Source organism: Protopterus annectens, chromosome 8.part0 (assembly GCF_019279795.1).
Source record: "Protopterus annectens isolate FY-2018-M chromosome 8.part0, PAN1.0, whole genome shotgun sequence".
In the NCBI taxonomy this organism is placed as follows: Eukaryota; Metazoa; Chordata; order Ceratodontiformes; family Protopteridae; genus Protopterus; species Protopterus annectens.
The window spans coordinates 1,832,553,718-1,832,569,669 of NC_056741.1; the positions used below are offsets into that span (position 1 = coordinate 1,832,553,718).

Genomic DNA, 15,952 nt, shown 5'->3' on the forward strand with positions numbered 1-15,952 from the left:
CCATACGCAGACCATCTTAAAAAACTCCAGCTCTACTCCATTGCATATCACCTACTCAGAGGCGATCTCTGCCTAGCATACAAAGCTATGTCAAACCCAGAGCTGTTGGACATACTACACTTAAATCCCAGTCTCTCCATACCACATGCTCCAGGGATCTAAACCTTGTCACCACAATGAACAGAACTTGCTGGAGGGATAGATTCCTGTCTCAGAGACTTCCCATACTCTGGAACAAACTGCTCATTCATGTCAAGCAAAGTTCCTCATTGGCCATCTTTAAGAAAAATCTTGATGACTGGATGGGAAATAGAAAATTCACCCTGGGGATCACTTCTGCCGTACCGCTCGACAGGGGCACTGGAAAATAATTTTCTTGGGTGGCGAAAACCAGGGAACCTTTTTGGCTAGGCTTATATAGGCCCCAAAGCTGATAGCCTAGTACCTACCTATGAACCTATAAATATAATGCAAACAACAAATGGGAAAGTGGACAACCCTGCCTGGTTCCTCTACTCAAGTAGAAATTATCAGAGAGGACCCCACCCACTTTATTTCATGCCTGTGATCCCTCATATATTCTTCTAATCAAACTTATAATTGTATCAAGGAAAGCAAATGCTTCGATTGTCCTGCTCATGAAGTCCCAGTCTACTCTGTCAAATGCTTTCTCTGCATCAAGACCCACCACTAAAAGTGGTACTTTCTTACATTCTACTTCCCTCTGGATCATCAGTGTTCTGTTAATATTGTCAAATGTTTGCCTCCCCTCCACAAAACCACACTGATCCATATCTATCAATTTTGGTATCAATCTTGCTATTCTTTTAGCCATTATAGACATAAAGACTTTATAATTGTGGTTTAGTATTGAAATGGGCCCTGCATGAAGCTGGATTTGATGGATCTTTACCCCCTTTAGGTATTACCATTACACCACCTTCTTCCAGGATGCTGGTACCTCTCCTCCTCTTAAAATACTGTTAAACAAAACCTTCCAGGTCTTTATCAGTTTTTTTTCCCTCCTAAATTCCAAACTTCCACAGGGATACTATCTATTCCTGGTGACTTTCCTGTATATTGGTTATACATAGACATTTTTATCTCATCCCTTCCTATCTTAACTGTTAGTAATTGAGCCTCATCTACCTCTAACTTTGGCATATTTAATTCTTCCATAAACATTTCCATTTGTACTTTTTTTGATTTCTATATTTCTCTGCTTTATACAAACTTTCATAACATTTTGGAAATATTTCTAATACTTCTACAGGCTCTGTTGGTACCTTGCTTGTTATAGACTCCCTAAGCTTTGTGACTGTCCTTTCCACTTTTTGTTGCCTGAGTTGTTGTGCTCAAAGTTATTGTGTTCTAGAATTATTATAGAAAAACAGCTGCATAACAGTAATCTTTCTCAACTCATGCATTTTATTGAGGTAATCCCCTATTTTCTGTTTAGCATTTTGCAGTTGCTCCTTTTCTTTTTCTGAGAGATTCCCCCTATTTTGCAATACTTTAACATTTGTCAATCCCTCGAAATAATTCTTGTTACTGTTTAACCATATGTCCCTTTCTTTTTCCAACCTAGTTTTAAACTCCACTTTAATTTTATCCCACTCTTTAGATATGTTTTCAAAAGATAAATCTGTCTTCTCTAGTAGCTCCTGAATTAATTTCACAAACTATTCCTTAAATTCCTCTCTTTTCAACCAGTATGTGGGAAAGCGCCAGTGTCTCATTTTCATTTAATTACCTTGCATTTTTATTTTAGTTATTGGTGCATGATGTGAAATAGTTATTGGGTGCATTTCAAGACCTTCAATTAAATGCACATGTTCCTGTGAAATATAAAATATATCTAGCCTAGCCTAGTTTTTGTATCTTGGTGAGTAATATGTAAATTCACTCTGAACTCCTAGTACTGAATTCACATCTTCCATGCCAAACATTTTCATAAATGTCTTCAAAAATCTACCCTCCCTTGTTATATTTTCCCTTCTAGGCCCCACAGACACACATTCACTACTGCAAACCAAATTCCAGTCTCCACCTATAAGCAATATTCCTTGATGAAAGCTGATTATTTCTCCCAGAATTTTGTTAAGCTCCATTATAGCAGTCTTAGGGAGGATGTAAATGCATGCCAGTGTAATCCTCCTCCCTAGCCAGTACCCTTTAGTACTATGTATCTTACATTATTATCTTTTTTTCCATCTTCTATCACTATTGGAGCGCCTCTTGCAATTAATATAAGTACTCCTCTTTTCCTTTGCCCCTAATATTCCACTGACTAACCATCCTGAAAACCTTTCTTTATCAAATTCACATGTTAATTTCTTTCCAGGTGTGTCTCCTGTAGCATAGCTATTTGCACTTTACATTTTTAAATATAGTTTGCTACTCTTTCTTTTTTGTATTAATCTGTAAGACCATTCAGATTGAAAGACATTACAGAAAGCATCATTTTCTTATATAGTTATTATTACCACCTTTTATATATAACTGCTCTTTTGCTAATTGCCTAGTTCAAACTTTTATGTTACATGTATATACTGTTTGGCAGGTTGGTCTTTTATACGGTTGTTTTACGTTATATCTATTTGTGCCTATGTCACATCTTACATAACTTTTTATTTTTTTGAAAGCCCTGAAACAGAACAAACAATCCCTCCCAAAAGACCATCCTAAAACCTATGAACTTTACAATAACATGCAAAACTATGTACATCTTCAAATATTGACGTTTTATCTTCTTAGTAAGAACATCAGTTCTAAGTTGATAGCTACACAGACAGGCTAAAGTTAACCAAAAAGAAAGGCTAGTCATGCTAAGACACATGGTACAGCCTGTTGTATTAGTAAGTGGTATTTTGATTTTTTATATCTAAATGCTTGAATACTTTCAGTTAACACTTTCTCCAAGCTGTTTCTCATTATCAAATTATCTTCTAGTGATGCAAACCAGACACTAAAGTGCTAAAGGTACCTTGTTTATCAGAAAAAAAAAGCCTTACCATATTCAATATTTTTTTTCATTTACATGCTTTGTAATAGACTTGATAACACCTAGGGTTTTTACCCAGTTACTTCCCTATGCAAGCATGGGAAAAAGCACACTTTCTTTTGTCTCTTAACCAGACCCTTCCTAACCAGACCCTTCTGCTCTCCCCACATCTCCTCCCCTCCTCATTTTTTTTTCATTGCAGTGCCTACGTTTCTCAAAACTGAACAAAGAAAAAGAGAGAAGGGTGAACAAGAAAAAAACAAAAGCACTTGTTTATATTAGTATCCCCACTGCATTTAAAAAAAAACCTGGGAGAACTTTACTTCAAGTCTAACTGGTTTTGTATTATCTTTAAAGTTGTCACACGTGGGAAAACCCCTGATTGTTTTCCGGTAACATTATGTCCTAATCAATTTCTCTTCATTTTTCTTTGTTTCCCTCAGTCAATCCCCTTCCACCAGACTGTCTCTAGCTTCTCTTTATCAGATTGCCTCCATGGAGACATGAAGACTAGCTGCAAAAATTCACTTAGTATACATATTTGCAAGTGCTAGAAAAAACCCTTATAATATCCAATATTCTTTTTTCATTTAAGCGTCATGGTTTGTTGATCATGTCTCGCAAGACTGACAAATATTGAATCCCCTTGTTGTGACACCAGAAACTAATCCAATTGTTGAAGTCAATCATTTTTGCTAGTACTGTGATATCATCCTTGGTGAAGGTAGGATGCTACTCAAAGCTACTGTGAAACACATTCAGAGAGCTCCATTATGTCTCTCTTCATACAGTCCACTGAAGTACGTCTTAGGTCATTTACGCCTACATGGACTATAACTGTGCCGTACTGGTACTTTTGTTTTAAAGACCTAAGTGCATTTGTGAAATGGCAGCTCCTGGCTCCAGACAGACAGCTCACTGTGATCTTGTCTTTGTTTAGCCTGGTAAAGCAGACAGCAGTATGTCTTATAATGGAATCCCCAATAACTATAATGTTTGGCTGTGTGGGGTATTGCCTTATGGACTTGGAAGTGATGCTACTATAATATTCAGAGTTATGTGTTGTGTGAGGTACTGTCTTATTTGAATGTGTGCAGGGCCACTGATAGATGCTTATATTAGGTCTTGGAGATTTGGTTGATTATAAGTGAATACCTCCAAATATGTGGGTCTGTATGTTTGTCCTTAATCTTGGTAGTGAGTGTTTTGGGTGTTAACTCTAGCAACCTAGTTTGCATTTTTCGTGTGAGTATGTGAGAGCTTTGCCTCTAATGACATTGTGTATCTACAGCTCTCACACACTGTGTTGTCTGTTCTAAAATTAAATGGTTGTCAATGAGTATGAGGCAGTTACTACAATGCCTGAGGATCCCCATATCCACCAGACAGAAACAGAGATTACAGAGAAGCACCTATCTGTTATACCAGATCCTTAGCAGATGGGAAGGAGTAGAGAATAGTCATTTAAAGGTCTAAGTGAGAGTGTTTAGTAGTGTACTGTAAGACAGCCTGCAGTGGTGCTGCCCTCTGCACAAACTGGCAGCCCTTTTAGCAGCTATGAATGGTGGGTGACTATGGACAGCTTTTCCTATAGATGATTTTAAACTGGAGAGGCCTGCTCTTGCTTGTTTTTATAAAGACTGGGCAGTCTTTATAAAAACAAACCATTTCTAACCCAACCTGCTAGAATAACAATAGCTCAAACCCACCTCCACTCCACACTATTCTACGCTGCTCCCATCTTCACCAACCTACCCAAAACTGAAATGGCCAAGCTTAACATCTGCTACAATCAAATTGCCAAATTTGCTACTGGTGCCCCCTACCATGTCCACCACTGTCATTCAGTAAATCAACTTAACTGGCTTGAATTCCCAAATCTCCTCTCATTCCATCAGCTTTCTTTCATCCAGAAACTCCTACTACTTCCTGAAGAAAACCCAGCACTATCTAACCTACTTAAACTACAAATACCAGACAACTTCCCTCTAGTGATAAGCACTATCTAATCTACTTAAACTACAAATACCAGACAACTTCACTCTAGTGATAAGCACTATCTAATCTACTTAAACTGCAAACTAATACCAGACAACTTCACTCTAGTGATAAGCACTATCTAATCTACTTAAACTACAAACTAATACCATACAACTTCACTGTAGTGATAAGCACTATCTAATCTACTTAAACTATAAACTAATACCAGACAACTTCGCTCTAGTGATAAGCACTATCTAATCTCCTTAAACTACAAACTAATACCAGACAACTTCGCTCTAGTGATAAGCGCTATCTAATCTACATAAACTACAAACTAATACCAGACAGCTTCACTCTAGTGATGAAAGAGTAATCAGGGTGACCAAAAGCAACGACACAATAGGTGACTCCCTCTTCCCTAACTACATCGGTACAATTTGGAACTCATTACTTTCTGCTATTACCTCAGATAACTCAATGGTTACATACAAAAAGCTACTAAAAGAACACCTAAAACTCACATGGCTATGCCCTTGCTACCCACCAAGCTGACCCATATCATACACACCCTCTGACCCACTCTCGTGTTCCTTTTCACTTCTATCCCTGCAAGAAGAATCATGACTCCTCCTTATAGTGCCTCACCTGCAAACACCTCCACCAACATTCAGCAATTAGGGTCTATATTATATTGAAAGCCAACAATATCGAATCTGATATTGTCGACATGACAATAGCAAATGTTTAGAATATCGAACGTGTAAACGGAAATCTCCGTAAGGGGAGATTTCCATTTACTTCAATGTAGTGCGGTCTTAGAGTTGGTATATTTAAGTAGCGGGGGGTGTAGGGCTTGCCTACACCCTTTAGTTTTTCTTTTTTTTTTAAATTATTTTTTAGGAACATTCGATGTTTTAATAGTTCGATCATTAAAAGTCGACCTTTAGTGATTCGAACTATTAAACATTCGATGTTCTGATATAGACCCCAGCAATTATACACATTCCAACTTTAAACCCAACCACATCTCACAAAACTAACCCTAACATCCACTCCCAACCCCCTTTTACTTACATTTGTCTCAATCAGTGTTATTACTGGAAACCAGTACATTCTAAGTACTACTTTACTCTAACTCAAACTATGAAATTTTGTTAAAACTTGGGACTACGAATGAATATTGTACTTTGTAACTTTAAAACTATGGAATTTTGTAAAATAATGTGTTTTCCTATGAATACTTGCTTGCTATGTAGAAATCTCATAGTTTGTTCTTTATCTGTGGAGCTTTTCTCCCCTGGCCTCTGCTGAAAATGGACATGTATCCAGTCAGACTCTCCCGGTCAACAAATGTAAAATAAAATAAATAAATATATAAGGCAAGGATTTTATATATGCAGGATGAAAGATTTTTACACAGTTAAGCCATCAGGCCAATGAGATAAACACACAATAAGCCTCCCAGTATCAGTTCCCAACTCGGATGGCTTGAATCAGCCCTCTGCACCCATCAAAGTGCAAAAAAAAAAGCTATTAATGTGAAGCGAACTGGTTTTGAGCTCGAGTGCAGTAACACTTATCCTTATGGATCCTCTTCCTGCCCTGGAGGGAGAATCGTCCAAGACTCTATCTGTTGATTCTGGAGCTTCTTCTTCCAAAAAGTCTTCAGACAAGTTTAAAGTGGATAAAGTCACAGGGCATAAAGAAAAGACCAAGGAGCTGCGAAAGTGTTCTCCTGATGAGTCTTCATCCATTACAAGTGACAAATGAGTGTAGTGGATAATAACCAGAGGCTGTTACATTCCTCTTTTATTTCATCCCCCAAATTCAAAAAGTTACCAAATGTTCCACCATCTCAAAGACCAGCAGCACTCAAAAAAATACAAAAGCTACTAAAGAAGTGCGTTATCCAAGAGGTCCTGCCAGTCCAGTTAGGATCTGGAACTTAATGTTTTTTTAGTGCCGAAAAAGACTGGGGACCTCAGGCGAATTTTGGACCTCAGTCACCTCAACCAAGAGGTCAAACAATCAAAGTTGCTGATTGTCATGGTTCAGGCCATTCTCCCCCTACTGAGAGTGAACAACTGGATGTGCTCCACAGACCTACAGGAAGTTTACTACCATATCACATGGACAACACAGTGGTGCACCGGTAGCATTGTCGACTTACAGCAAGAGGTTCTCCTGTTCGATTCTTGGCTGGGGTGCCTTCTGTGCGGAGTCTGTATGTCCTCCCTGCATTCATGTGGGTTTCCTCTGGGTGCTCCAGTTTACTCCCATGGTACAAAGACATGCATCTAGAGTGCTTTTCCTCAGGCCTCTGCTGAAAATTGGCTTTGTTCTGAGTCGGATTTTCCCAGTAAACAAATGTTAAATAAATAAATAAATAAAATTAAATCAATATAAACAGGCAATTCAGAAGGTTTCTCTGCTTCCATCTGGGAGCCAGTCACTTCCAATTCAGAGCCCTGCCCTTTGGCCTAACCACAGCTCCCCTTTGTCTTCACCAAATACGTCAGTGGTCACAATGTACCTCAGGCTGCAAGTCTTCCCATGTCTGGATGTCTGTCTCTTTTCTGTCCATACTAGGAATCTACTAATCCAGGCAAGAGACTTCATGCTTCAACTTTACTCAATATTGAGCATTACAGCAAACCTACTGAAGTCAAAATTCCATCCTGTACAAGTGACAGAATTTATAGTAACACTCTTGGACTCAACTTCTCAGATAGCGAAACTTCCTCAGAAGAGGTTATCCACTCTTCACAATCATGCTGAAGTCATTTTCATCTCCAGAAACTGTCAGCGAGAATGGTTATTCATTTGCTGGGTTCAGTAGCTGCATCCATCACTTTGCTCCCTCTTGACAGATATCACATGTGAGTACTTCAATGGACCCTAGCAGTGCGGTTGTCCATCAGGCTTCAACCAACATTTTTCCAAATATGTGTGACGAACATTTGCAGGACTCACATTTACTGGTGGCTTCAATCCCCTACAGTAATGCAAGGTCACCCATTTGTCTCCCCCCCCATCTAAAGCCACAGTGACCACAGACACTTCTCAGTTGGGGTGGGGGGTACTATAGAGAAAAGACAGTTCAAGGCACTTGGTCCCCATAGAAAGTCAGTCTCTATATCAACTGTCTGGAGATGAGGGCAGCTCTCCAAGTGTTGTACGCCTTTCAGGACTCCCTCCCTCAAAGACTGACATCTGTCCAGACTGACAACATGTTGGTAGATCAACAAATGGGGGAACCCATTATTACCCATTATACCAAGAAGCCATGATGGTTTGGCAATGGGTGATATTTTCCAATCACTTTCTTTCAGCAATGCACATTCTGGAGAAATCCAGTCATTGTTCTAGCACACAGTTTGAGCAGATCTATCCTCATGAGTAGTCCTTGAGTCAAAAGGTATCAGACCTGTACTTCTGCCACTGGTGCCAACCTTTCTGTGATCTTTTTGCCTTTCCTCACAACACCAAATGCAGTAGGTTCTTTGATCTAATCCCCCGGATGGGGAGTCACTGAGAGAAGCTCTGATCCAAACTTGGCTACCACCCCAGACTCCTTTATGCCTTTCCTACTTTGACTCCTCTCATTCCAAAATATCTTCAGAGAGCATTAAAGAGAAAGGTTACAGTGATTCTCATTGCCCCTTTTGGCCTCAACAAATATGGTTCCCTTACCTGTGAACTCATCTATAACGCTGTCCATGGGTGCTGGATCCCTGCCTGGATCTCATTTTCACCCATCTGGCTTATCCCTCCCAAACATTTGAGCTCTCAGATTAACTGCTTGGTTTCTTCACTTCCATTGATGACTAGTCAATCCAGGCTTTCCTTCCAAGTAGTCCACATTTTCACTTCATCTCAGTGACCTTCTACTAGAAATATTTACAAGAGCAAATGGAAAAGGTTGTCTATTTGGGCTTCTCAGAGAAATTCAGACCCTGTTTTGGTGCCCATTCCAACTGTCCTAGACTTCATAGCTTCTTTGGTGCCAGTTCCTCTATTATCATGTCCAGTTGGCAGCTATTTCAAACCTTCACACTGGAGAGAATCAGTAACCCAGTTGCCTCTCTCAGGTTATCTAAAGCCTTTTTGAGGGGTACTTTTCCTATAGACTTCTTCTTACAGATCCATTTCCTGCTTGGGACAGTACTGTTTTACTTAAGTCCTGACTAGACCACAATTCAACCCTCCAGTTAAGGTGGATATCCAATTTCTAATTTATATTATTTTTCATAAGGACAGGGTTTTCTTACAAACCAATCATTCCTTCTTACTGAAGGTATATACCAATACTTCTTTAAATCAGAACATCAATCTTCCAGTTTTCTTCCCAAATTTTCCCAAAAAAGAAGAATACATACTAAATTTGCTGGATGTTCATAGACAGCTACATTTTTACATCTACCATACAGAATCCTTCAGAGAGTCTGGAGAGATTTTTCTGCCTTTCTTAGCAAGCAAGTTGGGTCTAAAGTCACTTTATCAAGATGGTTATCTACCTGCATTACAGATGCATACAAAGAAAAAGGTTTAGCCTTACTTAAACCTGTCAAAGCTCACTCTGCTAGATCTGTGGAAACCTCAGCTGCTTTGTTTTCCAGAGCATCTGTCAATGGCATTTGTGCAGCTGCCACTTGGTCCAATGTTCATACCTTCATATCCCATTATAAACCAGATTTACTCTCCAGAGGCAGGACAGCCTTTGGTTCAGCTATCCTCCAGAATATCCTTCCTTGCATCCACCCAAGGGTTAGATTAGCTGGAAACTCTGTTGCATCCATTGAGGAACAGACGGAAGAGACAATATGAGATACGAAAGTTATGCACTTACCATAATTGATAGAGCTGTATTGTCTACTTCTCTCCTTTCTCATCTCCCCTCCCACCTGTCTTCTGCCTAATTGTGGAATTTATTTCTTTTATTTTTAAGTACCTTTACTGAAGTACCACTTAAGACATACACAAACATATATGTATATAAAAGAAAACAACCCATGTTAACATGTTCACAGTTACAAACATGATACATCACATTCAGGCTTTTATACCATTATCATGAATCCAACATTACATATGTTGCTGAGTATACTCTATAAACCATCTACTTCTCTTCCAAAACATTACTCTGCATGTTTTGCTCCCACAATTTACATTTTTTTGCAATTTGCTCCTACCCTTTTCTAAAGATCCCAGTTCTAGTTATTTTATCTCTCTTACAATATTCATTACTTTAAATGCAGTTTGATTTCCATTTTTTAGTAATTGCATTTTTAGCAGCCACTAGATTTAAACTTAACAAGGCCTTAGTATGTCTAGACAATTCAGATCCGGTATCTCAGCTCAAAAAAATAATTTTCTTGGTTACACCCATTTGTTCATCCAATCATATCTCCAACATTTGCAGTCTACCTGTGGAAAAAAAATCTTTGGAGTCTGTTTGGGATATAAAAATATCTATGCAAACACTTCCAAGAAAAAATCCTAAATCTTCTAGACTTTGTTGCATACTTGGGAGCCATACATATGTCCTCCCATTGTTTCTTTGTGAATTGCCTATCCAATTCCACCTTGCAATCTTTTCTACCCTCCTCTGATTGATTCCTGTAGTTATGCAATATTTATATGCCCTTCTAATTATCCATTTTTAGCTGTAACTTCTTTCACTGTATGGATAGTTTATAGTGTATACTCAATCGCTTGTGTTTATTTCCTGTTTATCCTTCAGGTGAGCTATTGCACTGCCCTTGTATTAGAATGTATTTTCTTTTGTTGGTCAGGATAATTGGACTGCAAAATAGCCCCTTTTCAACAGAGTTTTGGGGGAAAAAGCTCCCTAGGCACTATAATTTATATTGAGATTTGACATTGAAAATATACAGTTTTCATGCAAAGACACAGTTTACTTTAGCAGGTGTATATTACAGGCAGTTTTACTTACTTAGACACTGATACTGAAATTAATTTACATGTAGACACACAGTTTTCATTTACAGGTGCATTTATTTATTATTTACTGACGTTTGATTACTGTGAAAGTCTGGGTAGGTGCCCATTTTCAGCAGAGGCCTGCAGAGAAAAGCTCCAAAGTGTTACAAAAAATATTTTAAGAACAATAATTTTACAATCTTCAAAAATAATACAAAAATATCTACAGTTTAAATAATTATACCAAATTAGACATAATGAAATACTGGCTATGAATAGATACAAGTTAAACAACAATGATTGAATAGTTAGAAATTGTACTAGTTTATAGAGAAATTAGAGATGCTTTGGTAAAATACAAACAGGATAACATATATATATATATATATATATATATATATATATATATAGCTATAGATATATATTTACATATAATATATGCATTGTATTATGAGTTTACATATTGCAGTTAGCAAAGTTTTAACTTCCAGTATACATAAGCTTTGCCCCACACAGCACCTTACTCATGTGTGCTAAACTTAACTATAACCCTAACATTACCCATGCCCTGACTCTAACTCTACATATTACATTACTAAAAGCCCTTTCCACAACAGTACTACTACAGAAGAGAAAAGGACATAGAACACAAAACACACAGAACACTGAATCTATCCCCTTACCTAACCTTACCCTGCGAACAGGTACACATACACACCAACTGCTATAACATACTTTTTCATTCAAATATTAATTTTCCTGCACGCTCCTAAATACCCACCCTGTATGAAACTAAATTCAACCATAAGTGATTCACACAAATCAGAATTCACTCATTTGCGATTTTTTTTTTAGAGACACAAAAACTGTTCAAATGTATATTCAGTCTTTGGGGTACAGCCAGAAATATATACAGAATTAGTAGGAAAGCTTGATTTGGCATTATGTTGATGTGGTTAACATTGATACAGTAACATCAAATCACACAACATCAACAGGTTTCTGTACATGGGGGACAATCCCTCTGCAGCTCCCATGCAGGGGGGATGTTCTCCTCACAACCCCTGCTAATTTTGTATACTAACTCCGAGATCACACAATCTCCGGCGAAGAAGCATATTTCCCTTCCCTGGGGATTCTCTTTTCACACATAGCAGTCAACCATCTGCATAGTCAAGCAAAGTGGGTGAATGATACAGAGTTCTATAATAGCCATGATATAAGAAAGAAGACAAGTGGTAGGTTTAGGACAGGAGGAGTATGGTTGTTGAAGGGTTAAAAGAAGGTAAGAAGGCAGATGCACATTACCAAGCAGAAAGTGTCTAGTACTTAAGCAATAATATTATTAAGTTTGTAGGTAGTCTTTTAGCTTTGGCAGAAATGGGCTTCTGTTCTTATGTCTAAAAGAAGTAAGTTCCAGGCTTTTCTAATGTATACTGAGTAAAGCTAGTCTTTGTTATTACATTTGTGAGTTATAACTTGGTTTAATTGTTGCGATCCAAAATTCCTAGGTGGCTTGTATTTTGGAACTAAACTGTTAGAAAACAGTTTTAAAATCTGCAGACTGTATTCCCCTCATAAAATTGCACTGGCTACCGCCAAAATGGCTGGCAAGATCTGTCTTATACTTATGCACCTATGTCTTTCTGATGCGTACTACACACATTTTTGGATTATTGGTTAAAGTTAAATATTCAGAAATCACAACTGATATAATTTAAAATGCCATGGGAAATTCATTCAGTAAAAGTACAGACAGTAAGGTAAAGTCTTCTCCAATTAATCTTAGATTACTGCCACTTGGCACCTTTGGGAACATTGTGCCTTAGTATTATCAGACACAGTATGGTTTTCAGTGACATGACAAGTCCTCTGAAATTGATTCACCATTGTTCTGGCTAGTGTCAGGCAGCACTTACCCTACCGTGTGTCTTAAATTTAAGTCATTTGTTTCAATCTGGAGACCACATAAACACTTGGATATGTGTAAAGGGATGGAGAATCAAATAAAGTGTGTGTGTGTGTGTGTGTGTGTGTGTGTGTGTGTGTGTGTGTGTGTGTGTGTGTGTGTGTGTGTGTGTGTGTGTGTGTGTGTGTGTGTGTGTTTATATGTCTTTTTAAATGTGTACAAGATACACTCTAAATGGGAAGAGGGTACAGGATGTAAATTAAGTGAATCAACACATCGCAGGAAGGCAGCATTTTTAATAAAGAGTTGTTCAGAAATACACATTTTTAACAGGGGTTAATCATTTCATGGTAAAATATCACAACATGGGTAGTACACACATGGAGCAATCTTCCTAAGGGCATTGTAAGAATAAAACAGGGAATGTAGGAATACATGGAGCAGCCATACATTTCTTGTGCTGTGGGGAGAAAACAAGCTTCTGTTTAAACAGGATCGACAGTTTATCCAACAACCAGGTGCATTAGCAAGTTAGGTAGGCCACGGGGTCTTTGCATACAAATGAAGTCATTTCTTTCTATTTCACTACAGTATATTTAAATGCCATAAAACTTGCTACTGAGATATATTTTTACTAAGTTTTAAACCATAATGTCTGACAGATATGAATTTGCCCATTTTAGAAAGAAAGAATTTTATCCAGAGTATGGAATTTAAGGTAAAGTGGACTATTTTTTATTTCAAATAGAAAGTAATCATATTAAAGCTTTATCATCAGAATATCACATATTTCCTGCCCGACATGAATCTCTAGCTTGCTCTGCTGTGATTGATGGCTGAAACTGAGGAAGCAAGAGAAATGTAGGGTACAAGAGGTACCATGACAAACACTGTGTATAGTGCCGACACTGACGTTAATTATCCTTTTCATTGTTCTGTAAAGTGCCCAGTTACTGTCTTAACAATGTGAAAACTGAGGCTTAACCAACTTCCTACTCATTTCTGATAGCTTACAAAGAGAACGTTTCTGTCAGGTTTTCACTCTGCATGGCTTACGTTTCATTCTGGCTCCTGCACTGCCTTTGGAACTGCAGGAACTCTTGACTTTACGAGATGTGGGTTGTGTGATTTGCAGCCTTTTGACTGGAATGACAGCTTGAGTAGGTGGAGACAGCAGGGGAGAGTCACATAGTCTGGAAAGAAAATAGATATGTCAGAAGAGTAGTCTCAGTAATCTGTGCTTACCATTGTGCAAAATTCAGATTTGTAAATGTAAAGTATAAAGCCAGACACCCATGTACATGAAGGAAGTGTTTATAGTTATATAAACAGTCAAACAGATAGATGATACAAAGACAAAAAGATAACTGATGGAAAGAATAGATACATATAGACACTACAAGTATTTACAGATACACACACAGGTACACATATGTATATTATCTTAAACAGCACATCCCATATAAAAGGTGTGATAAAAGCATAACAATGTATTTCATACACTGTGGGTAACTGGTATTCATAGGCAGTAGCAGTACAGTACAAATTGACATGCACTAATAAAAAGATTTGTGCTGTATTGCTATGTACTGATTCACCCAAATTCCTTAAAATGTAACATCTCATTATCTGTGAATTTGGGGGGCTATGAAGTACTGCCACAAAAAGAAAAAAAATCCAAGCAGACTTTGTTCCTTTGGCAGGCTACTAAATTACTTCAGCCACATATGGGTGACTCTGCTGTGGCCATTTCTGACTCCTCAAACTATTTCTCTTTTTTATCTGTCTCTCTCTGGAGTAGTCCCTACAGTTACTATGTAACAGGGCTTATACACATCCTTTTTGGCTGTTGTAGTAGCCTTAGTAGGCAAGTGAGAGCTATTCTTGTTGATCTTAGGAGAAGGAGCAGGGAATACCCCTCTACCTACCCAAACTGATATGCCTATCACTAGGGAGGTTTTTACTGGTGAAAGTGGGTCTGCATTTTCAGAAATTCCTGTAAAACAAAAATGAAAACGTAGACATGTTTCTTCTCCTGTCCCAATCACTTTGGACAGGAGTGATTTATCAGGCTTAGTTCAAGGTATAGTTCAGGCATTGAACCTTTTCAGTTTAGTTGCTTCTCGTGAAAGATTCTTCATTTTCTGAAGAGGCTTAAGTTTTTGAACCACAAAATCATTGTGAAGTGACAGATTCTATTTTGTCACCTTAGGTTTCTGATTCAGAGTCTGAGGAAAAAATGGATTCAGCCAGTCCCTTTGAAAGATTCTGTTTCTATGAAACTAATTACAGATTTAATCAGTTGTTCGGTGGGATCATAATAATATTTCACTGCCCTAGAAAATGTATTATAACTTATTACAACTGGATTTTCCAGAACCTGCCCCTGTTTCTCCTGTTCTTTCAGCACTGGAGGATGTTTTTCTCATAGCCCGTAACTTTCCTGATGGCCAGCCTGTTGCCCCAAGAAAGCAGTTAGCTTCTATAAAGTTGCTCAGTTTTATAATTTTTTATACACATATTCCAGATCAGATTAGTTTAGTAAACCCAGATAATGGATGGACAGATGAACTGGGTCACAAGACTACTTTTCCAGTATTTGTTCCCTATAACTGGTATAATGTCTAACATCAATTTCATATTCTGTCCAGAAAGAGTTTTACTTTTAACCAGCTGATCACACTAACAAGGGGTGCCGCAAAAAGATCTTCTCACTTAATGTAAATTATGTAAATTTCCATGTAAAACCAGGAATCCTAAGCAGGTGTAATTGTCTGTAAATCCCATTTAATCATTCTTATCTATGATATATTTGTTTACTATACTTCACTTTCACTCACAGATTCCCTATAAAAGTGGGAACCGAGCTCTACATTTCACACACTCGGATGGGACAGATACAGTTATAGTTTAATTTATGCTTATGCTGTTCTAGATTTAAATTACATGCATCTAATGTAAAGTAACATACTGTGTACTGATGATTATCCAGGTAGTGTTTTATAACGTTGAAGGTTTATATTGTCTCTTTATTACTTTGGTGGATCTGACAAAGTCTAGATAAAGGTTCTATACAACTTAATGGAAATACACTGATTCCACTTTTATCACTG

General features: G+C 37.8%; 1 protein-coding gene across 3 annotated transcripts in view; it reads right to left on the reverse strand.

Moving 5' to 3' along the window:
• LOC122809662 (RNA-binding Raly-like protein) overlaps positions 1 to 15,952 on the reverse strand; it is a 904,169-nt gene that overhangs the window by 226,792 nt on the left and 661,425 nt on the right. For all 3 annotated transcript variants that reach the window (XM_044081323.1, XM_044081321.1, XM_044081322.1), the window contains exon 4: positions 13,896 to 14,032. In XM_044081323.1, the coding sequence (XP_043937258.1) occupies positions 13,896 to 14,032 (137 nt within the window). The remainder of the gene's footprint in view (positions 1 to 13,895; positions 14,033 to 15,952) is intronic.